Genomic DNA, 24,576 nt, shown 5'->3' on the forward strand with positions numbered 1-24,576 from the left:
CATACATGCATACATTTTTTTTTTTTAATCTAACAAGGTAGCTGAATCCCAGTTTGATTGTGTAACTTAAAAAAAGGTTACATTGAGCCGGCGCCGTAGCTCAATAGGCTAATCCTCCACCTTGCGGCGCCGGCACACCGGGTTCTAGTCCCGGTTGGGGCGCCGGATTCTGTCCCGGTTGCCCCTCTTCCAGGCCAGCTCTCTGCTATGGCCAGGGAGTGCAGTGGAGGATGGCCCAGGTGCTTGGGCCCTGCACCCCATGGGAGACCAGGAAAAGCACCTGGCTCCTGGCTCCTGCCAGGATCAGCGCGGTGCGCCGGCTGCAGCGGCGGCCATTGGAGGGTGAACCAACGGCAAAGGAAGACCTTTCTCTCTCTGTCTCTCTCTCTCACTGTCCACTCTGCCTGTCAAAAAAAAAAAAAAAAAAAAAAAAAGGTTACATTGTGCCTTCTATGGAAGTTGTTCTATAAAATTGTTCTCAACTGACACAGATTTCTTTGCTCATAGTAGATTCTGTTGCAATGGATCATGGTCAGGTACCTTCCCTGCCCCTTGCATGAAGGGACTGTGTTGTTAGTGTATCCTTTGAGCCTGGCCTAGTGCCTGACTAGTAGGTGGTATAAGTACTCAGTAAATGTTTCAAAATTTAGTGAGTAAGTCTTAGGCATATTAGAATTGTTAAGAAATTAGGGACAGATTTTTGAAAAGAATTTTGGAACAAGAATAAGTTGGAGGACTTCCACAAACTGATGTTGACTTACTGTTAAGCTGCAGTAATGCAGTATGGTGTTGACAGAAGAATAGACATGTAAGTCAGTGCATTGGAATTAAGAATCCAAAAACAAACCCATATATTTAAGGGGAATTGATTTTCAATGAATATGTCAAAGCAATTCCAAGGGAAAGAGATTTTCAACAAAATCAAATGTTTATATCTACGTGGAAAAAAATGAACATCAATTTCTACCTCTACCATATAAGAAATTAATACAAAATGGATCATAGCCCTAAGTGAAGGAGCTAAAACATAAAACATGAGAAAGGAAACAGGTGAAAATCTTCATGGCTTCAGCTACAATTTCTGAGATAGTATACAAAAAACACAACTGTTAAGAAGAAAACATAATAAATTGGTCTTTCTCAAAAGTAAATCTTTGTCCTTTGAAAGGTACCATTAAGAGTATGAAAAAACATGCCATAAAATGGGAGAAAGTATTTGTGGTTATATCTTATAAAGGATTTGCATATAGTATATATTAATGAGACAAACATCACAGAATTATACATGTGACCAATAAGCCTGTGAAATTATGTCCAACATTATAAGTTGTCAGGTCCATACAAGTTGAAGCCACTGTGATATATTACTCTGTGCTTATTTGATGAAAACTAAAGACTGACAGTAAATACAGAATGTCAGTGCTAACATAGGGCAAGCAGAAGGCTGCTGTGCTCCAGTAGGAATGTGAAGTGGTGCAGTCACTCTGGAAAATTGGTAGTGGGCTGGCGCTGCGGCTCACTAGGCTAATCCTCCGCCTGCAGTGCCGGCACCCCAGGTTCTAGTCCTGGTTGAGGCACCGGATTCTGTCCTGGTTGCTCCTCTTCCAGTCCAGCTCTCTGCTGTGGCCAAGGAGTGCAGTGGAGGATGGTTCAGGTCCTTGGGCCCTGCACCTGCATGGGAGACCAGAAGAAAGCACCTGGCTCCTGGCTTCCGATCAGTGCACTGCACCGGCCGCAGCGCGCTGGCTGTAGCAGCCACTTGAGTGGGTGAACCAACGGAAAAAGGAAGACCTTTCTCTCTGTCTCTCTCTCTCTCACTGTCTAACTCTGCCTGTCAAAAAAAAAAAAAAAATTGTTTGGTAGTATCTTAAAGTTAACCTACCCTTACCAAGCACCCTAGAAATCCCACTCCTTAACTACTTACCCAAAGAATTGAGGACATGCAAAGACTTATATGTGAATGTTTATAGCAGCTTTATTCTCAGTAACCAAAACCCAGAACAGCACAGATGTCCATCAGTAGGTGAATGGAGAAATAAAATGTATATTCATACATTGAAGTACTATGTGGAATTAAAAGAAATGAACTACAGTTCAGACAGTCACATGGATGAATCTCAGAATCAGTAAGCCAAGTGAAATATACCTGCAAAAGAATAGACATACTGTAGGGGACACCAGAAAGTTTGTTGAAATGGAATGAAAAGATTAATCATGCATATGAGAGGGTTTTCAGCAAGTTTCTGGAGAATGTGTATTCTGAGAACACTTCATGGATTTTAGACTTTTTTGCACCAAAATAATCTTCTCATCCCATTTTCCATGAACTTTTTGAAGTGCTCTCATATGCCACTTATATAAAATTTTAGAAAATGCAAGCAAATCTGTAAAGATAAAAACAGTTCCAATGTTTCCTGGGGCCAGGGACAAAAAATTGGGCAAAGGAAGACAAAAAACCCAGCTCAATGCATAAAGCTTCTTTTTTTAATAGATGTTTTCTAAACTATTCACATCCTTACTAACCTTTCTCATACCACTTAGAGAAAAAGCATTTTTTAAACTTATACCTGTATACCTTGCTATACCAATTTGTGACTTAAGAATTTTATTATTGTCAAGAAAATATGTAGGAAAGATTATGTCCTGTATAGTAAGAAATCGTTGGTGACTATGGTTATAGCAAAATGGGGCAATAGATGTAGAAGACAGTTTATACTTGTGGACATTGTCCTTGTGTTGGTTGTTATATGTACAAGTGGAAGGCCCTCTTGAAAGGAAGCGGGAAACAGTCATAGGAGTGCCCTAATTTGAGCACAAGCAAGCCTTATGATTTGATTTCTCTGTGACATTTTCTCAAAAAGAAAGGTTGCTTTTTTGGCAGAATAGCTAGAAAGGCATCATAATTTTTATAAAATAATGAAAGTCTGAAGGTGTGAAGCTTTATGAGAGAGAAGTCATAGTTTTACCTCACAAATCCATAATCAGTAGTGCTAACAATATATGTCCTTTAATTCTCCCACAAGTTCTTTAAAAAGTCCTTAACGAGAACTTTCTGATGAGATCATAAGCACAAAACATGGGCTGAGCCATTTTGCTCTTCATCCATTCAGTGGTGAGTTGTGATGCTCAAGAATTATGTCCGGGGCCTGATAGCACAATTTATAGCAGGATCCAGGCTCTTTCTCCATTGTTTCGAGGTACAGCTCTTTATGCCTCCCTGCTGCATAAGAATGCTGGGCTCAGGTTTCAGAAGACATGTTTGGCAGCCTGGTGGGACATTGCCTGGACCCTTGTCTCAAGCTGGGTAAAGTACACAATTGGAGTTGAAATCTCAACATAAATTCTGAATTATTTCATGCAAAAGAACAAACTTATTGTCAGTGAACTTTACCATGATCTCAGCAGCAGTAATCTTATTCTCACACAGTAAGTGATCTATTGCCAAGTGTCTTGCCCAGTTTATTAGTTGGCACAAAAATAGCATAAATTAATTGGCAATTTATAGTGCAAAGTCAACAAATAGTTCATGAGATTCAATCTGACTGGTGTTTTTTAGCCAAATCTTGGTATGTTTTCTAGAGATTTAAGCACAAATACATACTGTCAAAAAAAGTGTAATGAGATTCTTTGATTTAATTCACTTAATATTCATTGAGTGCCTCTTTTGAGCCCAGCTCTGTACTTGGTGCATTTCTTTGATATAGTCTACAGATTTTATTATTTCTTTCAATAGAGATTGTTAAGGAATACCATTTTATTGCTGCTAGAATAGTTGTTTTCATCTTGGATTGAAATCACCATTTAATATGAGTATGGAGAAAAAGTGAAAGGGAGTAAATAGTGAGTTTTGGTATCTGTTTAGCCTAGGGCATACCTCCATAACTGGCACCTGAGTACCTGGGATTGTGTGAGTGTTATGTATGTGTCACTATGGAAGCATGGCCAGAGCAAGAGAGACTTAAAGCTACCTTCTTTACTCCTTATTCACCTTCTTTTCAGCCTAGAAGTTAAAGAGACTTGGTACTTCAAACTCCAGCTCAAAAGTAGGCAAGATTGAGTTTCCCAGTTGTAAGGACTCTGTGTAGGATCAAGTGTATATCCACAAGGCCAAAAGACTGAAAGACTTTTCTGTGGGCAGGTCTATGAGCCCCAATGTGTTTCTAAGAGAAAAATAGGGCTGGCATTCTGATTTAATTTTCAGTTGACAGTCACCTAGTAACACCCTTGCAAAGACCAGTCAGATTAGCAGGCTGATTGTTAAGGCAGGAAGAGCCCATCCTGATTGGATCATACCCTAGATTCCTTAGGGAAGGGGAACTTGGCTTTTCCTTCATTTTATCTCCAGTGTTGGCACAGAAGAGATGTTTATTAATTGCGTAATAAATGAATATTTATAAGTATTTGTACAATTTATTAGTATTAATAAGTATTTATTAAGTTATAAATAACTGAAACAACTCAATAAATCTACTCTTCCATGCTCTCACTTGGATTCTTCTTTCTTCATTCCATTCCTTCTCTCCTGCTTTCTTTTTCACTTTGAATTTTGAAATTTGTTTTTAATGAAATGCATCTGTTTGTCACACTGTATAAACTCCTTGTCTGTGAACACTGGATCTGATTCTCCCATTACCTTTCCTCAACAACTGGAGATGTGCCTGGAACATTAATAGAATCAAATGCAGAGTTGTTGAATTGCTTATGAACTTTTTTTTTTTAATGTTTATTTATTTATCTGAGAGTCAAGTTACAGACATAGAGAGGTCTTCCATCCACTGGTTCACTCCAAATGGCCACAATGACTGGAGCTGGGCCAATCTGAAGCCAGGAGCATGAGCTTCTTCTGGGTCTCCCACGTGGGTGTAGGGGCCCAAGGACTTCAGCCATCTTCCACTGCTTTCCCAGGCCATTAGCAGAGAGCTGGATTGGGAATGGAACAGCCAGAACAAACTGGTACCCATATGGAATGCCGACGCCACAGGCAGAGGCTTAGCTTACTACGCCATAGCGCTGGCCTCCAAATTGCTTGTGAACTTAATTAGTGATAAACTGAAGTTTATCAAACAGGATCAATTATATAAATTTAGAAGTGGATATTATTTAATTAGTAATATATCTTGAATATAATTTTTCTTATAGGATTTTAAACATCAGTGAGAAAATTGCTTTTAAAAATTGGTAGCTACTGTGAGAGTATTGCTTTTGAAATGTTTGTCCTAGCTGGCACTGTGGCTTAGCGGGTAAAGCTGCCTCCTGCAGTGCTGGCATCTCATATAGGTGCAGGTTTGAGTCCCGGCTGCTCCACTTCCAGCTCTCTGCTATGGCCTGGAAAGGCAGTAGAAGTTGACCCAAGTTCCTTGGCTCCTGCCCCAACGTGGAAGACCCAGAAGAAGCTCCTGGCTCCTAGCCTTGGATTGGCCCACCTCCTGCTATTGTGGCCATTTGGGAGTGAACCAGCAGGTGGAAGATCTCTCTCTCTGCCTCTTCCTCTCTGTATCTCTGCCTTTCAAATAAATAAATAAATCTTAAAAAAAAAAAAGAAAACAGAAAAAAAAGAGGGCCAGCACCGTGGCTGACTTGGTTAATCCTCCGCCTGCAGCGCTGGGTTTTAGTCCCAGTTGCTCTTCTTCCAGTCCAGCTCTCTGCTGTGGCCCGGGAGTGCAGTGGAGGATGGCCCAAGTGCTTGGGCCCTGCACCCCATGGGAGACCAGGAGGAAGCACCTGGCTCCTGGCTTCAGATCAGCGCAGCACCGGCCATAGCGGCCATTGGGGAGTGAACCAATGGAAGGAAGACCTTTCTCTCTGTCTCTCTCTCTCTCACTGTCTGTAACTCTACCTGTCAAATAAATTAAAAAAATTTTTTTTAAAAAGAAATGTTTGCCCTAGGGATTTTATTCCTTTTTATTAAAAAGTTAGTGTGTGTATATCTGTTTATTACTACCTACTTGTTTCACATAATGGAATTTTGCATTTTGTTTTCTCCAACGTCAATGAAGGTACCATTGGATATAACCAGCGGAACAGAATTGATACTCTGATGTATCTGTTAGCATATCCACAGAAGCCCATGGTTAAGACAAAAACCATTGAGCTGATAGAATTCGAGAAGCTGCCAGCTGGACAGAATGCGACAGTTGCTGTGATGAGTTATAGTGGCTATGATATTGAAGATGCTCTTGTTCTAAACAAGGCCTCCCTGGACAGAGGTGGGTGAACTTTCAAAGCTGTAACACCACAGGTGCCTTTTACAAAATTAAATAAAGGGATAATTAATGTAAAAACACCTGGTGCAGTTGATTTCTGTTTTGTAATATACCAATGGAGGAGCAGTTGGGTTTTATTATTGGCATTTTTATTTCTAATATTATATGGAGATAACTTTGTAAATTCACTCCTATAGGATCTTTTTGTTGGTGTTATTTTATTAGTGACTTGAGACAATTTCTCAAAGAGAAAAGAATACAAAAATTTGCTTATTTTCAAGCAGGAATTGCAGTAATTGAAGTAAATTTTTAAAAGTCTAGTCATCAACAAACAAGCAATATTGGGAAATAAATGGCAATTTTAAATTTCATATCATAACTCTGTAATCTATACCTTTTTTAAATTTGCCAATGACAGAAGTTAAACAAAATACACATATGCAAATCCTGGCTTGTAGTTTTACGTTATTTCTCAGTATTTTGACAGTTTCCTGGGGCAAGTCTCCCTTTCTGGGTTGTGCGGGCTGTCACCTGACTGAAGGCTGACTTCTCTATTCACCATTGCTGCTGCTCTCTGGCTGCTGGCTCTCTGGCATCTCCAGTCTGCTTCCCCTTGCCTCTGCAGTTGCTAGGCAGCCATAATAGTACTCCTAGACATGTGTCTTTGGCGTTAATGTTGGCTGCACTTAATTTATGCCTCTTTTTTTCCTCCAGATGACAACAGCCATGCTTTAAAACTAGATGTTTTCCTTTCTGATTAACTGGTAACGTGTATGTGGAAATCTGCAGACTTTGTGATGTCTGTCAGCAACTCCACATCACAGTGTAATGATCTGAGTTTACTGTCCCCTTGCCTTGAACTCGCACCTGTGACTAAAATGTCCATTTTCACTTAGAACACTTCTTGATTGCATGCAGTTCAGACTCACACCGCACCCCAGCCTGATGCAGTAATGGCTATTGTAGGAAATTGCGAGATCATGTAGTGTTTCCAAACCAGCTGTCTCTCTGAGCTCAGTGTGTTCTGGTCATACACGATTTACTAGATCCATGATGAGTAAAATCTGCCTTGAAGACACACAGGAGTTTTCATCTGCCATTAATGGCAGACATTTATTTAATTACACAATCACTTTCATATTTTAAAAAAATCACATTAGCACACTGAGAGTCTATTTAGAAATTACTTTTACCTGACTAATTTTCTAAGGTCACATTGATAGATTTCTTAAGAGTTCCTGCTTTTGGTAGAAAGTTATAAGTGAAGGATTTTATAGCTATGCATTTGTTGCATTCGTAATAGCTAGCATTCTTTTTCTTAAATTTTTATATATTTATTTTTATTTTATTTGAAAGGAAAAGAAACAGCCAGAGAGAAATCTTCCGAAATACCCACAACAGCCAGGACTAGACCTTGCCAAATCCAGGAGCCCACAACTCTATCCAGGTCTCCCTGTGGGTGACAGGGACCAAAGCATTTGAGTCATTATCTTTTGCCTTCCAGGGTGCAAAAGCTAGGTTGGAAGTGGGGGAGCCACAACCCGAACCAGGCAGTCCAATATTTGATGGGGGAATCCCAAGTAGCAACTTAACCACTTGCCAAATGCCTACCCCAATAGCTGACATTTAATCCTGAGATACTAGTCTTGAGACATTTTTGTACTTTAAGTAAATTCTCATATGGCTCGGTATATCCTCAGGAGAATAGAGAGAGAAAATCCAGTTTCTTTTTACAAAAGGTTTATTTATTTATTTGAAAGGTAGAGTCACAGAGAGACAGAGATATCATCCATCCTCTAGTTCATTCTCTAAAGAGCTGCAATGGCTGTCGCTGGGCCAGTTCGAAGCCAGGAGCTTCCTCTGACTCCCTCATGTGGGTGAAGGGGTCCAAGAACTTGGGCCATCTTCCCCACTGCTTTCCCAGGTGCATTAGTAAGGAGCTGGATCAGAAAGTGGAGCAGCCAGTACTCAAACTGGCACCTGTATGAGATGCCGGCACTGCAGGCGGCAGCTTTACCCACTACACAAAGAGCTGCCCCTAGAGGATCCAGTTTAAAATAACTTGTTGGCCAAAGGGGAAATAAGAAAGAAATGCTTTCACAGAATCTTGGGAAATGATATTTAATGTTGAAGGAATTATAGCTTTCTTGATAACTTTACAACTGATAGATATTTTTGAGGGATTCAGTAGTTGAGTATTTTGCTCTATCCAGAGTTTTTTCTTCTGTCCATTTTGCTTATTTCGTGTTTAGATTGTTAATTGATCTCCCAGCTTTTCTTTTATCCATCAGATAAATGTCATTTAAAATTGTAATTAAACTCTGATCTTTACACCAGAGGCATTCTGTCCTATTAACAACATCTGATGACTGCTTCATTTTACTCTCTTCTCTGTAGAAAATTTGTTTTTTGTTTGCATGCTTGTCAAAATTAACAAATAAAATGTCAAAATTAACAAATAAAAAAGAAACTTTCTGAGACAGGTAAGTTTGGCACAGCAGTTAAACCACCCAGTTGGGCCACCTGCATTCCATGTCCTAGTGCTTGGGTTTTCTGAGTCCTGGCTCTGCTTCATCCAGCTTCCTGCCTAATGCTCATCCTGGGAGGCCGCATGTGATGACTCAAGTACTTAGGTCCCTGCCATCTGTGTGGGAGACCTGGATGGAGTTCTGGGCTCCTGGCTTTGGCCTGCCCTAGTCCTGGCTGTTGTGGGGATTTGGGGAGTGAACCAGCAGATTGAAGATCTTTCTTGTTGTCTTGCTCCTCTTTCTTTCTCTTATCTTTGTGTGTGTCTGCCTTTCAAATAAAAACAAATAAAGAGATAATATTTGGGAAAAAACTTTTTCCAGGAAAGGTTAATGGAAGTCTTGCACTAGAAGGATGTATACCCAGAGTCCTGGCTCAGGAGTTGGTGGACCTGGCCTGTTCTCAGCTCTGCTACCAGCTGTCTGACTTTGGTCCTTTAATTTCTTTGGACCTTACTTATTGTGCCTGTAAAGCAGAGGGATTAAGCCAGGTGATTTCTAATTCTAATACTCTGTGGCTCTGTACTCTGAAAGAGTCATACTGTTACTCTTAGATTTCTCTCGCTTCTCCAAGATGTGTGCCAACAAATTGTTGTGGAGATTCCTGTGTTTATACAGACAATAGGTAGGGCAGTGGTCCTGAGCCATTTCTTCAAGTTGTTACTTGGTTTGTGGCAGGCCTAGGTTATCCACATGTAGAGCAGTTTGGGATTTTTTGGGAGAGTAAGGTAGTATGGATTGTTGGATAGCACAATTAAACATTTTGGTTTTATTTTAGGCTTTGGGCGTTGCCTAGTATATAAAAATGCAAAATGTACATTGAAACGCTATACCAATCAGACTTTCGATAAAGTGATGGGGCCCATGTTGGATGCTGCTACAAGGAAACCTATCTGGCGACATGAAATTTTAGATGCAGATGGTATTTGTTCTCCAGGTAAAAGCCTTTAAAATTTTTTTAATGTATACTTTTAAAAATTATGAAAGCTATTCCTTAATATTTCTGAATATTTGGTGGACAGAGCAGAAAAAAAGCCTATAATACCACTATCTAGACTCAACCAATATCATCATTTTTTATTAATGTCCTTCTAATCTATTTTTCTATGCACTATGTTTTTACATAGCAGTTACCTATTCAAATGATAATTTTCTAGTTACAGTTTTGAATCCTGGAAAAGCCACTGTAAGGGAATTTTTTAGACTAGAACCTTGTCCTTGCATCCACACTAGTATGTCTTTATTTCTACATTTTGTTTACGAATTGACTATAGAATTTTCTTCCCCTAAAAGGCGTTTCTTCGTTGCAATTGCAGTCTTGTAATGAGTTGTTCATGCAACCCGCAGTCGCTGCTGCCCTTAGGAGTCTTACAGGCTGGAGTGGGACGCTGACATTGATCAAAGGATCACACACAGACATAGGTCAAATTATAACCATGTTGAGGAATCAGAGCAGGAGGATTTGATAGATAGGTAGCAAGAGGATTCGACCTAATTAGGAAGGTCAGCAGAGCCTCCCCCAAGGAATTAAGCTGAAATCAGAAGGATGGGTAGAGTTAGCTAATAAAAGGGGGAGGAGAGAGGGAGGGAAGGGGAATGGGGAATGTGTTGTCAGCAGTGAGAAAAACTTGCACAAGTGTTGTCAGACTTGACAGCTGACAGATCTGAAAGGCCAGTGTGGCTAGAATTGTATCCACAAACTGTGTTGAATCTGTTAAAAACTAATAAAAATTTCAAAAAAATAATAAATCAAATGCTAGATTTTTTTCCTAACAAAAAAAAATGAGGAAGAAAGGATAGTAGAGTGAGGTGAACAGGAGTCTAGAGAGATGGGGGCAGGGAGGGTGGGACAGGGGTCATACTAGGCAAGGCCCAGCAGCCATGGCACTGTTTTCATGATGATCTCAAAAGCAAGGGAAGAATCGGACAACTTCAAAAGCTGCTCAGACTGCGTATAGTGTGGAGAAGGGATTAGAAAGAGACAGAACAGAGGGGAGACCTACTGAGTATCCTCTCAGTAGGCCAGGCACCAGGAGCTGCAGTGAAGGTGGGAGAGAAAAGCTGCCCTGGAAAACTGGTCAGGAAAATCCAGATGAGCTTGTCATGGTTGGCATCCAGGTGGTGAGTACTGACTGAGTGGGCTTCCACAGGGCACACAGTGCATGGCGACCCCTCTCCTCTGCCTTTGTTTCTTGGAGAATTTCTCTCACTAGTAACACCTGTCAGTGTGGCTTAGAAAATAAATGCTGTGACAGAACTGTGAGAAGCTGATCTTTGAGCTTACCAAGAAGAGACAGAAAGCACAAGTAGGTCTATCAGGAAAAGTAAACAAATGCTTTTACTGCCAAGTTAGGTTGACAGTGACTTGTTTCTGGTTGATATAACTATAAATAAATAAGTGGTCTGAACTTGTTCTAACACCCTGAGAGGTATAAAAAAATTACTATTTACTAAGGTGTGTCCATTGTTAATGTGGTCCCTTAAGTCACCTCTTAATTTTATTTCTAACAGCTTTCAATTTTAACTGGTTGGATTCTAGTTCCCACTGTGTAGACCTATATATTTTTCTTCAGTGTCTGGAATTCCTGGACCAAATCTAACTACATAGCTGTATGCCCCATTACTGTTTGCTTGTAGTTCTGAGGATATGTGCAACACTTTTCTCTTTTTCTTAGGTGAGAAAGTAGAAAATAAGCAAGTGCTTGTGAATAAGTCTATGCCCACAGTGACTCAGATTCCTTTGGAAGGAAGTAACGTGCCACAGCAGCCACAGTACAAAGATGTGCCCATCACGTATGTATCGCCAGTGCCTTGGGAATAAATAGGAAGGTTAGACAAAGAGGAAGCCTGGGGAACTTGGAATTCAGGTCTTGGGCAGGATAACTGGAAATAACAACTTAGGGTGCTAGACCTTGTGCTGAGATCAGCATGGACTAGAAGATAAAACTGGACTGAGAAATCACAGAGCCTTTCAGTCTAGGTTTGAGGTGCGAACCAAATTGGAGTTTCAGGTTGAAGAAACAGCAAGATGAGGGGTACACGGCATGAAGGTGCCTGCATTTGGGAGGTCAGTGCAGCTTGCTGGGGCTAAGTTGTGGAAGAGTTAGGAATTTATTCTGTAGAGAGTGACGTGATCAGATTCGTATTCAAACACACACACACTGGTTGCAGGGTGACATTACTGCTGTGCTGGAATGCAGCCTGGTTCCAGCACTGCTCGCACCGGGTTAGCTCGTGAGGATAGAACACCAAACTCTGTTGACCTCAATTCTATCATAGGTACAATGAAAGAGAGTTGCTAATCTCTGGCTTCCCTCTTAGCTCTAAAATATAATAAATTATGAAACTTCGTGAGATGAACCAGGATAGTCCCCACTGTAATATTTAAATAAATTTTAAATTAAATTAAATAAATGGGGCTTGCATTGTGGTGTAATGGGTTAGGCTGCCACTTTCAATGCCAGCATCCCATATGGATTCTGGTTCAAGTCCCAGCTGCTCTACTTCCAATCCAGCTCCCTACTGATATGCCTGGGAAAACAGCAAAAGATGGCTCAAGTGTTTGGGCTCCTGAACCCATGTGGGAGACCTGGATGAGGCTCCTGGCCTGGGTCTGGCCCTTCCCTGGCCATTGTAGCTGTTTGGGGAGTAAACCAGAGGATGAAAGATCTTTCTTTCCATTCTCTCTCTCCCTCTCTATCTCTCTGTAACTCTGCCTTTCAAATAAAATAAATCTTAAACACACACACACACACAAACACACAAACTAGAAGAGGTATATGACCTATTCCAGGTGAACTAGGTTAACCAATTATGGGAAGGAGATGAGGGTAACAGGAGAGTGGATTCCTGAGCAATGAGATGCTGTTTTCCCTGACCATTCAACACTCAGTTCTTGAGGCCTATCGTGTGCCAACCTCCAAGCCTACCAGGGACATAGAGCCTGAAATAAACCAGTCATGTCGGCAAAGACCTCCACACACCAAAAATAGAGCTAAAATTTTCACGGCCATAGTATCCTAATGGAGAACTCACACTGTACCATTACTGTTCTGGGCTTTTTGCGTATATTAGCTCATCTGCCACTACCCCATAAGCTGTGTTCTTTTGGTAGCTCATAAACAGATATGGACTGAGGCATAAAGAGGTGAAATAACCTAACAGGGCCTCCAGATTGGTGGAATCAGGATTTGAACCCATGCAGTCTGGCCTTAGAGCCTTGCTCTTGAGCCGGTGCTCCATGCACAGCAAGCCACGGGTGCCATGGTCTTTGTCTGGCGTGGTAGCACATAGGAGAGTGGGCTGTTCTGCCTTGAGAAGAACACAGGCCCTGCACTGAGTTGGACCAAAGGAAAAGGCATTTTAGAGGAGCAGGTGGCTGTGCACATTGACTTTCAGGATCTCTCTTTTCAAAGCTCTCTCTTCCTGGGTTCTTAATTGTATCCCTTACTGTCATTTTCTCTTCCACCCTGCCTTATTTTCCACCCATTTCCTATTGACTCCTTCCCCACAGGCTCAGAAATGTGCCCAGATATTTCTTAGTTTATTAGGAAAAAAAGCAAAAGAAATTTTCCTGGACTTTGGGTTTCTTTCTAGCAACCACTATGTTCCTCTTCATTCACTGAAGAGCTCTGGACGAACTCTGTCAGCTCTGTCTCTACTGTTGACCTTCCTCTCACTCCTCAACGCTCCGAACTAGCCCACTGCCACAGCTCTGGGAGAGGCCACCACAGACCTCCTGCGTGTTCACTTTATTCACAAAATGGTTTCTGAACGCTAACGATATATCCAGAACTACATCCTAGGGGCATAAGCTAGTGCAGTGAACAAAGCCACTGCAGGTCCCTGCCCTGTGGAATGCACACCCATGGAGGGTGTAACGTATCACATATCAGAGGGTATGCTACTCCAGTTCCAATCCAGCTTCCAGCTCATGTGTGCCCTGGAGGCAGCAGATGTTGGCCTAAAATATTTGGATTCTGTCACTGATGTGGGAGACTCAAGTGGAATTCCTAGCTCCTGGCCTTTGGCCTGGCCCAGCCCTGGCTGTTGTGGGCATTTGGGGAATGAACCAGTGGATAGAAGATCTCTTTCTGTCATTCTCTTTCAAATAAATAAATCTTAAAAAAAAAATAATGGAGAAGCTGAGTAGATCAAAAGATTGTTATAAAATGGTTAAGAACTTGAAGTTGGGTCTGACAAGTTCAAGTCAAGTCCTGGTCCGTTCTGTGTCCTTGTACCTTTGTACACTTTCCTTAGCCTCTTGGTAATGGAAAATAACCATAGGGGACTGTTGTGAGGGTCAAACTGTATTTTGCTTGCCTTATAATAAATGTACAGGGCTGTAAAGGGAAATTGTAAAATTTGAATTTAACGTTTAAATTTATTTTCCAGTGCCCAGGATGAAAATGTCAAAATACTCTGCGGGGGTGTTGGGGGGGGGGCAGTAAATAGAATGCCATGTTGGTGACAGGTTCACAAACTGCAGTCTGAAAACCGTTTTGGTGATTTTCTCTTAATATTAGCTACAAGGGGGCCACAGATTCATATATTGAGAAAGTGATGATATCTTCAAATGCTGAGGACGCTTTTCTGATCAAAATGCTACTGAGGCAGACAAGGCGACCAGAGATCGGAGATAAATTCAGCAGCCGTCACGGGCAGAAAGGTGAGTTGTAACATTTCTCAGCTTCTTTATAAAACTGATGATGCTAAAGGATATATCAACCATATATGTAAGAAATAGTTTATAACTTCTCCCTATGCAAAATATAGCATGTTTGAAAATTATTACATAGTTATTAAAAAATTATTCCTGCTTCATTTCAGATTAACCTGCTTATATTTTAGTGATGATATGGTAGAATTGCTTCTCTGTAGTTTTTTCTTTCGCTCTATATCAGTTGCTGTACCCAGAATTATAATTATGAATACATTCTGGGAACACAGTGAGTTGGTTGCTGAGCTGGTGTTAGAACCTGAGTCCCAGGACAGGTGTTAAGTGGCTAAGATAATACTTGGGATTCCTAGGTTCAAATCCCAGGTCTGTTCTCAACTGCATCTTCCTGCTAATGAGCACCCTGGGAGGCAGTGGTGATGACTCAAGTACTTGAGTTCCTGCCACCCACATAGGAGACCTGGATTGAGTTCCAGGCTCCTGGCTTTGGCCTGACTGAATCATCTAGGACATGAACCAGTGGATAAATCTGACTGCTTGTCTCTGTTCCCATGTGTTTGTCTTTCAAATTAGAAAAGAATCTGAACCTCCTGGCCCAGTGCAGTGTGCAGGCTGCTCTTTAGTGGACGGTCTCCTGCCTCTGAGCCTGCTTGGCAAGCCACTCTCTCCTTTGATAGCTGCTGCTCAGTTTTCATCCGTTTGCCTTGTGTTCCGTTTATCTTCCATAACCAGAGCACTGATCACTATTGATAATTCATTTTTAGTAGAGTCTCTTTTAGTCAGTATACATAGTATTTAAGAGTGGAAGGTTCATCTTTGAGTTTTGGCTGTGCCTGCCACTTAGCTTTAAGAGCAACAACAGCTAACACTTCTGTAGCACTAACTGTGCACCTGGCAGTGTTCTCATTACATTATATCTATAACTCATCTGATTCTCGCACAACCCTGTGAGCTGGAATCCACTATTAGCTCCATTTTACAAATTAGGAAATGGAGGCACAGAGAGAGATTCATGGCTTGCCCGAGTTCCCACAGTTTGTGGAAGAACTGATGTTTTGAACCCCAGCAACTTGACTTCAGAGTCCAAGCTCTTGCCCAACTACGAGGCCACCCTGATGGGTAAGCAGTTGGCATTGTGCCCGATGCATAGTAAGTGTTCAAGAAGTGGCGGCAATGCCTGCGGACGTTGGCTGATGTTCTTTTGGCGTGTACTTGAGACATGTCACTTCTGCTTTTCAACCTTGACTCTCCTTTCCATATAAATTAGTGTGTTATCTCCTTGTTTTGATGGATTGGTTTGAAGATAGCTGCACATTATATTCTTGCTGACTGTTAACTATTTGCTAAGCAAGTAAATCAAATATTATAGTTTATTTGGTCAAAGAAATCCAGCCTGAGTTATCATTCTGCCAGTGAAACTCTTTTAGACTAAGATACTATTTCATAAAAAGTGTTTTCAGTTCTGTTGACAGAAGCAGGATTATTTCAGCCTGTCAATATTTTTGAGGAAGAATTTGTTCCATCTATTAACGTGAATTTGACACCTCTAGTTCCCGTATCCCCTGAGATGGTTCTTAATGCTCTTGGAGTGTTTTTAAAAATAGCTGAAGTTCTAATGTTTTCTACTGCTTGCCAGTGACAATCAAATTCTCTGTATCACAACTGCTTCTCCTTTTCGCTTGGTATTGACAGGTTCTGAGATACACTGCTACGTCCTTTTGGGGATGCTCATAACCTCATTTACAGTCCCTGTCTTACTCGACCTGTTACCTGGACAAGGGCTAAGCTTGATACTCTTAAGATGTTGACATTGGAAGCTTTACAAGAATGCATGGCGTGAAAGAATATCCGTCGTTCTGAGCCACTTTATAAGCATTCCATGCCCACATCCTGTGTCTGTATTCCATGAGAGTATCGTGTAGAGAGCTGGAGACTGAAAGATATTTCTGAGATTATCCACGGTGTCCTACCTCCACTCTTGAGGGCTGAGCCCACGTGCTTCTATTTTCCAAGGAGCCTGAGAAGCCTTTTTCATAGCACACTCAACGATACTTAAAAATGAACTAATGAACGATTTGAATATGGGGGGAGTGACAAGAAACAGATTCTCGAGTCATGAGTGATTGATTTTAAAAAAAAAAAAATGTTTTATTTATCTATTTGAGAGGTAGAGTTATAGACAGAGAAAAAGGTCTTCCATCACTGATTCACTCCCCAAATGGCCACAACAGCTAGAGCTGGGCCGATCCAAAGCCAGGAGCCAGGAGTTTCTTGTGGGTCTCCCATGTGGGTGCAGGGACCCAACCACTTGGACCATCTTCTGTTGCTTTCCCAGGCCGTAGCAGAGAGCTGGATCAGAAGTGGAACAGCTGAGCTACAAACCGGTGCCCATACAGGATGCTGGTGCCACAAGGGGAGGCTCAGCCCACTATACCACAGCGCTGGCCCCAATAGATTGATTTTGTTTGGTCTATACATTATGTGCGAGTACATGTATATGTAGACAAAGCAGTTAATCAAAGCATGCCTTATTAGTAAGCTTCTGTAAGTAGAGACCTCCAAGTAAAATGCCAGGGAATTTTTGCACCACAGCCTTTTTCTGAATTGTTAAAATGATCAGCATGATGCTCCTCGAAAGACATGGTTTCTAGCAATAGAATTGAGAGATCTATTCAGTCTTTGGGGCTTTGCCTTGCGCATCTCTATGCAAAACTGGAAGAAGCCCTCCTGGGTTTTGCTGACCTTTCACTTGTAGAGAGGAGTTCTTCTTGCTAGTTTTCCTTTTCCAGATGGCTTTTAATCCAAGGGTAAAAACCTTCTGATTAGCCTAGATCCCTTCAATGGTCGCTTCTCTTACGACTGCATCAGATTTGTTGAAAAGATTGGGAATAAAACAGACAAAGACTAGGTAGGGTAAGCTTTTATAGATCAATGAAAGAAATGACATAGGACTCATTTCTTTATCAAATAATAAATACACATGATTTTAAAAGGTCAGGTAGCACAAAAAAGGGTTTTCCTATACTGAAAAACATTAGTCTCTGCTGCTTCTCCAATTCTGTTTCCCAGAAGCAATTTCTTCTACTCTTGAACTTCATACATCTAAATATCTCCAAACCTGGATATATTTTATCTTTCATTTTGGATTGTAGCTGTTGATTTCCTGTTATGATGGATAGAAAGACCCAGCATTTCCCTCTTGTCCCCACTCCTTACCCTCACTCCCAGCCTAGGCTCATCACAATTCTGCATTACCTAATTATTTAGAATGCATTGTAATAAGTCCATTTTGTTGTTCACGTGCCAACTAAGTAATGGTGCATTTTCTTTGTTAGTTTATTTTTTTGAAAGAGTTACAGAGGGAGAGCTCTTCCATCACGGTTCACTCCCCAGATGGCTGGGGCAAAGCCAGGAGCTCCGTCTGGGTCTCCCACGTGGGTGACAAGGGCCCAGACACTTGTGCCATCTTCACTGGTTTTCCCAGGCCATTAGCAGGGAGCTGGATCAGAAGTGGAACAGTTGGGACTTGAACTGGTACCTATATGGGATGCTGGCATTGCAGGTGGTAGCTTTATCTGCTATGCTACGTTAATTTTCTTTTTTTTTTTTTTGTCTATTTTTCTTTATTCCTATTACTGGTCTTCTGTAATGTCCACATTTTCTCAGTATAATTTTTCACGTGATCAGTAGTCTGCTACAGTCTTTCTTTTTCCCAGAAAAGATCTTTTGTATACAGCTCCTGCTCTTCCTGCTCCAAACTGGTGGCTGTTCCCTGCTCGTGTGGTGGTTTCTACCATAGGTGAGCTGGCAGGTGGGTCCGATAGTCCACCACTGTGCTGGGCAGAGCCTGGGCCAGCCCTGGTTGTAAGCAGCCTTTCTTACTGTGTGCTTTGGAACTGTTTTCTAAAAGCTTGGTCAGCACTCTGTATTAGTTTGCCAGGGCTGCCATAACATATACCACAGACAGTGTCACTTACCAGAAATTTATTTTCTCACCATTCTGGAGGCTGGAAGTTCAAGATCAAGGGCTGAGTAGGACTGGCTTCTCCTGAGGCTTCCTTCTTTCCCTGGGCTGCAAATGGCTGCCTTCTCCCTGTGCACATGCATTCCTAGTGTCTGTGCCTCTTTAAGGATTCCAGTCATTGCATGAAGCTGCACCCTATGGCCTTATTCAACCTTAATTACTTTCTTTAAGCCCCTGTATCCAAATACAGTCACATTTTGAGGTACTAGGGGTTAGGACAAAGCCCAGAGCACACCCTATGCCTCTTCCTGGACTCTTTTCTTTTTCTTTTTTATTTTTAATTTATTTTTTTAAAGATTTATTTATTTATTTGAAAGTTAGAATTACACACGGAGAGGAGAGGCAGAGAGAGAGGTCTTCCATCTGATGGTTCATTCCTCAAATGGCCGCAACAGCCAGGACTGCGCCCATCTGAAGCCAGGAGCCAGGAGCCTCCTCCAGGTCTCCCACGTGAGTGGTACTGCTTGCCCGGGCCATAGCAGAGAGCTGGACAGGAAGTGGAGCAGCCGGATCTCGAACCGTTGCCCATATGAGATGCTGGCGCTTCAGGCCAAGACATTAACCCACTGCGCTACAGCTCCAGTCCCAACTCTTTTCTTTTTCTTTCCCTCTGCCCTTCCCCTTCTCTTGGTAGACTATTCTGCTTGTTAAATTGCTGAGAAAGGATCACAGGAGAAGTAAATCTCTGAACATGTTCTCCCTGTTCTTGGTTTACACTTTGGTTGAATTGTGTATGCCCTAAGGATTTTGATGGCATTACAATGATATCTAGACTCCATGTTACTCCTGTAAGTTATAAAGTCATCTTGCTTCTTAATCTTTTGTGTCCTGTTTCTCTCTTTGCCTCCTTCCTGTTCCATTCTTCTCTTGGAGGATTTTGCTACCTTATTTTCTGGAGATTCTGATATTTCATAGACTTAATTTCATTTTTTGTGCTGAGAAATCAAATACCCTCTCATTCTTGAAGTTTGGGTCCTTTAATTATTGGACACTATTTTGCATTATTTTGTTAATAACTCCCTTGTCATCTTTTTTCTGTGTGCTCTTTCAGGTTCTCTTGCCGATGAGGTGTTGTGTCTTCTAGATCAATGTTCTTTCTCCCCCATTGTCTATTTCTTGGGCTTTTCTTTCTCCTTCCCTTTCCCCTCCCTTTCTTTTTATTCAAAGGCAGAGTTACAGAGAGGGGAGGAGGGTGGAGACAGAGACAGAGACAGAGAGAGAGAGAGAGAGAGAGTCTCCACCTGCTGGTTCACTCCCCAGATGGCTGTGATGATCGCAGCTGGGCCACTTCAAAGCCAGGAGCCAGGATCATCTTCCGGGTCTCCCAAGTGGATGCAGGCGCCCAAGGAGTTGGGCCATCTTCTGCTGCTTCCCCAGGCACATTAGCAGGGAGTTGAATTGGCAGTAGAGCAGCGGGACCTGAACCGATACCCATATGGGGTGCCAGCGCCACAAACAGTGGGTTTCTCTGGTACACCACAGCACCGGCCTCAGGTTTTTCTTTCTAGGAGCTATAATCAACTTTATTTTCCAGTTTTTATTTTTTTTACCTGTCATCTTTTTACCTTCGAATTAAATTTTTAAATATAGTTTTTTCTCTTCCTTTTTTAATAGCAATGGCTCTATAATTTTATTTTTATTTTAGTGTGTTCTTTTACTTTTCTTTATCATTTTCTTTTCTCCCTAATTCTGTTTTTTACCCCTGGTGGATAGGTTTTAGTGTCTGGTTTGCTGGTGTTGGAGGCTTTATTTAATGTCTAGCACACCCCTGAACCGTAAAAGCTTTGGAAGCCCTTTGGCCCATAGATAGTAGAGCTTACTGACTTGTGGACATTGTTAGGGCAGTCAAATAGTGAACCATTTTCTTGCTTGTGCCACATAGTACCATGTTTCTGACACCTACCTGGAGGGTGCAGCTAGAAGTGAGGGGGACAGTGCTGAAGGGACAGCTGCTATCAGGACACCAGGCAGGGGCGCAGTGGGCGGGAGCTCACTGTTCCGCTTTGAGACTTTAATTGCTCTGTGTCAGGCTGGACCCCACCCTAGCCCCTACAATGCTTGCTGTCCTTGGGTCTCACACCATTGTGGCTCACTCACTCCAGTAAGGGCTGGGGAGAATGTTAGTTATCTGATTTCTTGTGTAGACATCTCTCTTACAAATATTTATTAGGTTATCTTCTAAGTGTCTGGTGCTGTTTTAGGTCCTGAGGGTAAACAACATAGACAAAAAGTCCAGCCCTGGTAGGCCTTATGTTCTTATGGACAAAAGAGGTTATGGTAAATGCTGAAATAAGTCCTAAGAAGGGAAGGGGAAAAAAAAAAAAAGCTAGAGGAGGGGGATTGGAAGCATGTAGTGGAAAGGGGGTGTGGTTAATGGTTGGAAATTTTAGGTTAAGTGGTTGGGGACTAGTGCTTTATTGAAAAGATGACATTTGAGTGAAGATCTGAGAAAAATACAGGAGCAAAGCCTTACAGCTCATCCGAAGTGGAAGGAAGGCTTGCGGCTGGAGCTCACTGAGTGGTAGAGAACTCGCAGGGAGGCGGTGGGAGGGAGCAAGTGAGGGGAAGGAGTCAGAGGTGAAGCCTTGGAGCGCACTGCAGGAACTCCGGCTTTTGCTCTGCCGGGGAGGGAAGCCACTGGAGGAGTTTGAGCAGGTGACACAGATGATGGGACTTGTCCTGGCTATTCTGTGGACAGAGACTGTTCGGGGTAAGGGAGAGAGCAGTGACTGTGGCTAAACAGCTATTGCAGTAACCCAGGTGAGAGCTGGAGGGGCTGGGAGAGCGTGACAACAGGAGGGTGATGAGAAGGGGTCTGGGCGTGGGCACATTTGAAGTAGAGGCCCTCGACCTGGCAGCCGAGTTGGGTGGCCTTGAGTCAGTCTTCCTGCTTTCAGCCCGACACCTTGCCCTGTTCCTCACAGTACATGGAGTCTGTTTTCTGAGCCTCCCAGAAGTTGGAATAAGGCTAAGTCAGCTCTCTTCTCCACACCTTTCTGCAGGCGCTTGGGTCTAACTTTTCTCTTGTTTAGTCACTTACTCTCATATCAGCTTTCAGAGTGCTACTTTGCTCATCCTACTTTAATAGATAAGTTAATACCTAACTTTTTAAACTGCCCTGTTAGGTTTGAGGAAACAGTGGAGATAATACATACATTCCATCTTCATGTTGAACTGGAAATCCATATGTCTAATATTTGGGAATAGTCAACACAGGGATGCTTAGGGATACACTCAGTTGTGTTCACTGTGGTTTACAGAATGATTGTAATAAAAGTTGAGAAGGATTTGTAGAACACCAACCTTTTGTCTGCTTACCAGATCTTTGCCTCTAAGACTTTTTGGCTGTTTTAACCACTTGTAAGATTGAAACCTACCTTAAAAATGTTTGACGTTCACACCTAAGAATTATACCTGAATGTTTTTGTTTTTGTTTTAAGATTTATTTAACTATTTGAAACTGCTGTTTAGTATTCTGTAGAGTACATGTCCCATAATTTCTTTATCCAGTCTACTGTTGATGGGCATTTGGTTTGGTTCCAGGTCTTAGCTATTGTGAATTGAGCTGCAATAAACATTGAGGTGCAGACAGCTTTTTTGTTTGCCAATTTAATTTCCTTTGGGTAAATTCCAAGGAGTGGGATGGCTGGGTTGTATGGTAGGGTTATATTCAGGTTTCTGAGGAATCTCCGGACTGACTTCCATATAGTGGCTTAACCAGTTTGCATTCCCACCAAGAGTGGGTTAGTCTCCCTTTTTCCCCACATCCTCTCCAGCATCTATTGTTGGTAGATTTCTGAATGTGAGCCATTCTAACCTGGTAAGGTGAAACCTCATTGTGGTTTTGATTTGCATTTCCCTGATTGCTAGTGATCTTGAACATTTTTTCATGTGTCTGTTGGCCATTTGGATTTCCTCTTTTGAAAAATGTCTATTGAGGTTCTTGGCCCATCTCTTACGTGGGTTGTTTGTTTTGATGTTGTGGAGTTTCTTGATTTCTTTGTAGATTCTGGTTATCAACCCTTTATCAGTTGCATAGTTTGCAAATATTTTTTCCCATTCTGTCAGTTGCCTCTTCACTGTCCTGACTGTTTCTTTTGAAGTACAGAAACTTCTCAATTTGATGCAATCCCAAATGTTAATTTTGGCTTTGACTGCCTGTGCTTCCGGGGTCTTTTCCAAGAAGTCTGCTGGTACCTATATCTTGCAGGGTTTCTCCAATGTTCTCTAATAATTTGATGGTGTCAGGTCGTAGATTTAAGTCTTTAATCCATGTTGAGTGAATTTTTGTGTAAGGTGAAAGGTAGGGGTCTTGCTTCATGATTCTGCACGTGGAAATCCAATTTTCCCAGCACCATTTATTGAATAGACTGTCCTTGCTCCAGGGATTGGTTTTGGATCCTTGATCAAATATAAGTTGGCTGTAGATGTTTGGATTGATTTCTGGTGTTTCTGTTCTGTTCCATTGGTCTATCTATCTGTTTCTGAACCAGTACCATGCTGTTTTGATAACAATTGCCCTGTAGTATGTCCTGAAATCTGGTATTGTGATGCCTCCGGCTTTGTTTTTGTTGTACAAGATTGCTTTGAAAGAGTTACACACAGAGAGAGGGCTGCCATCCGCTGGTTCACTCCCCATTTAGCCGCAACGGCCAGAGCTGAGCTGATCCAAAGCCAGGAACCAGGAGCTTCTTCCAGGTCTCCCAGGCGGCTGCAGGAGCCCAATAACTTGGGCCATCTTCTACTGCTTTCCCAGGCCATAGCAGAGGCTGGGTAGGAAGAGGAGCAGCCAGGACTAGAACCAGCGCCCATATGGGATGCTGGCACTGCAGGCAGTGGCTTTACCTGCTCTGCCACAGTACCCGGCCACTATACTTGAATGTTAATAGCAGTCATTGGTAGAGTACTTATCACACTTTCAACTCTTAATTATCTGAGGATAGCTTCTCTTCTTTTAGAGTTGTTAACCTAAAGTTGGCCTCTTTAATCTTCTCCTTGAATGTCATCTGTCTGAAGTCAGAGGCATGACAATGGCACAAGTCTGTTTTTTTGAAGTTATTTTCCATTTATAAATAAAATCATAAAAGACTGAAAAATACCCATGATGCTGGGCACAAGTGAGACTGTCTTCACAGTCCCTGGGGAAATCTGTCAGGTAGTATTTAAGAGCTGGGGCTCTTCAGGGGATAAAAAGGAAATTCACCCCTTGGCTAACTCCATGGGTAATTCATTGTTCACCTGAGGTCAAGGTGTGGATACAAAAGGATTACATAGTTAAATACTAAATTACATGGAAAAAAACACTGATGATAGAGAAGTTTAGAGTTTATTATAGCTAGGAATGGAATCTTAGTGATTAAAAGGCCTTTAGAAGTCTCATATAAATCCACCCTACCAGTATAAGAATAAGAGCTCCTAGGCCGGCGCTGTGGCTCACTAGGCTAATCCTCCACCTAGTGGCGCGGGCACACCGGGTTCTAGTCCCGGTTGGGGCGCCGGATTCTGTTCTGGTTGCCCCTCTTCCAGGCCAGCTCTCTGCTGTGGCCAGGGAGTGCAGTGGAGGATGGCCCAAGTCCTTGGGCCCTGCACGCCATGGGAGACCAGGATAAGTACCTGGCTCCTGCCATCGGATCAGCGCGGTGCGGCTGTGGCAGCCATTGGAGGGTGAACCAACGGCAAAGGAAGACCTTTCTCTCTGTCTCTATCTCTCACTGCCCACTCTGCCTGTAAAAAAAAAAAAAAAAAAAAAAAAAAGAATAAGAGCTCCTGTTAGACTATCTTTGGGAGAGGGTTTTCGGTGTTGTGTGTGGCCTGTGAAGGGAGGCCCTCACTATTTTCTGAGCAACCTGTCCTGTAGCCTCACCGTTCTAATGGCCATCTCATCTGAAGTGTGCTTTGCTGTAGTCTGCGCCTGTCAGTCCCACCCTTTCACATGGTCCATGCTGAACAGACACATTCCCCTCTCTTCGCAGACACATTCCTCTCTTCTTCGTGGCTACCCTCTGTTTAGCATGTACAGAAAGCCTTCAGGTTGAGATAAAGTACAGCAGAGAGACATAAAGCTAAATGGAGGAGCTACTTTGTCCCTTTATGGGTTGGTCTTTGAAAGAGAGTGTTTGGGAGGGTTGTGACCAGTGGTGTAAATGG

The 24,576-nt window shown here is 42.2% G+C and overlaps 1 protein-coding gene across 4 annotated transcripts in view; it reads left to right on the top strand.

Moving 5' to 3' along the window:
• The window catches only part of POLR3B (RNA polymerase III subunit B), a 125,023-nt gene that overhangs the window by 75,417 nt on the left and 25,030 nt on the right, over positions 1-24,576 (top strand). For all 4 annotated transcript variants that reach the window (XM_089307582.1, XM_002711427.6, XM_008257116.5 and 1 more), the window contains 4 exons: positions 5,997-6,206; positions 9,507-9,665; positions 11,404-11,521; positions 14,254-14,396. In XM_089307582.1, the coding sequence (XP_089163708.1) occupies positions 5,997-6,206; positions 9,507-9,665; positions 11,404-11,521; positions 14,254-14,396 (630 nt within the window). The remainder of the gene's footprint in view (positions 1-5,996; positions 6,207-9,506; positions 9,666-11,403; positions 11,522-14,253; positions 14,397-24,576) is intronic.

The sequence above is a fragment of the Oryctolagus cuniculus genome, chromosome 11 (assembly GCF_051225735.1).
Source record: "Oryctolagus cuniculus isolate XC-2025 breed Fujian yellow rabbit chromosome 11, ASM5122573v1, whole genome shotgun sequence".
Lineage (NCBI taxonomy): Eukaryota > Metazoa > Chordata > Mammalia > Lagomorpha > Leporidae > Oryctolagus > Oryctolagus cuniculus.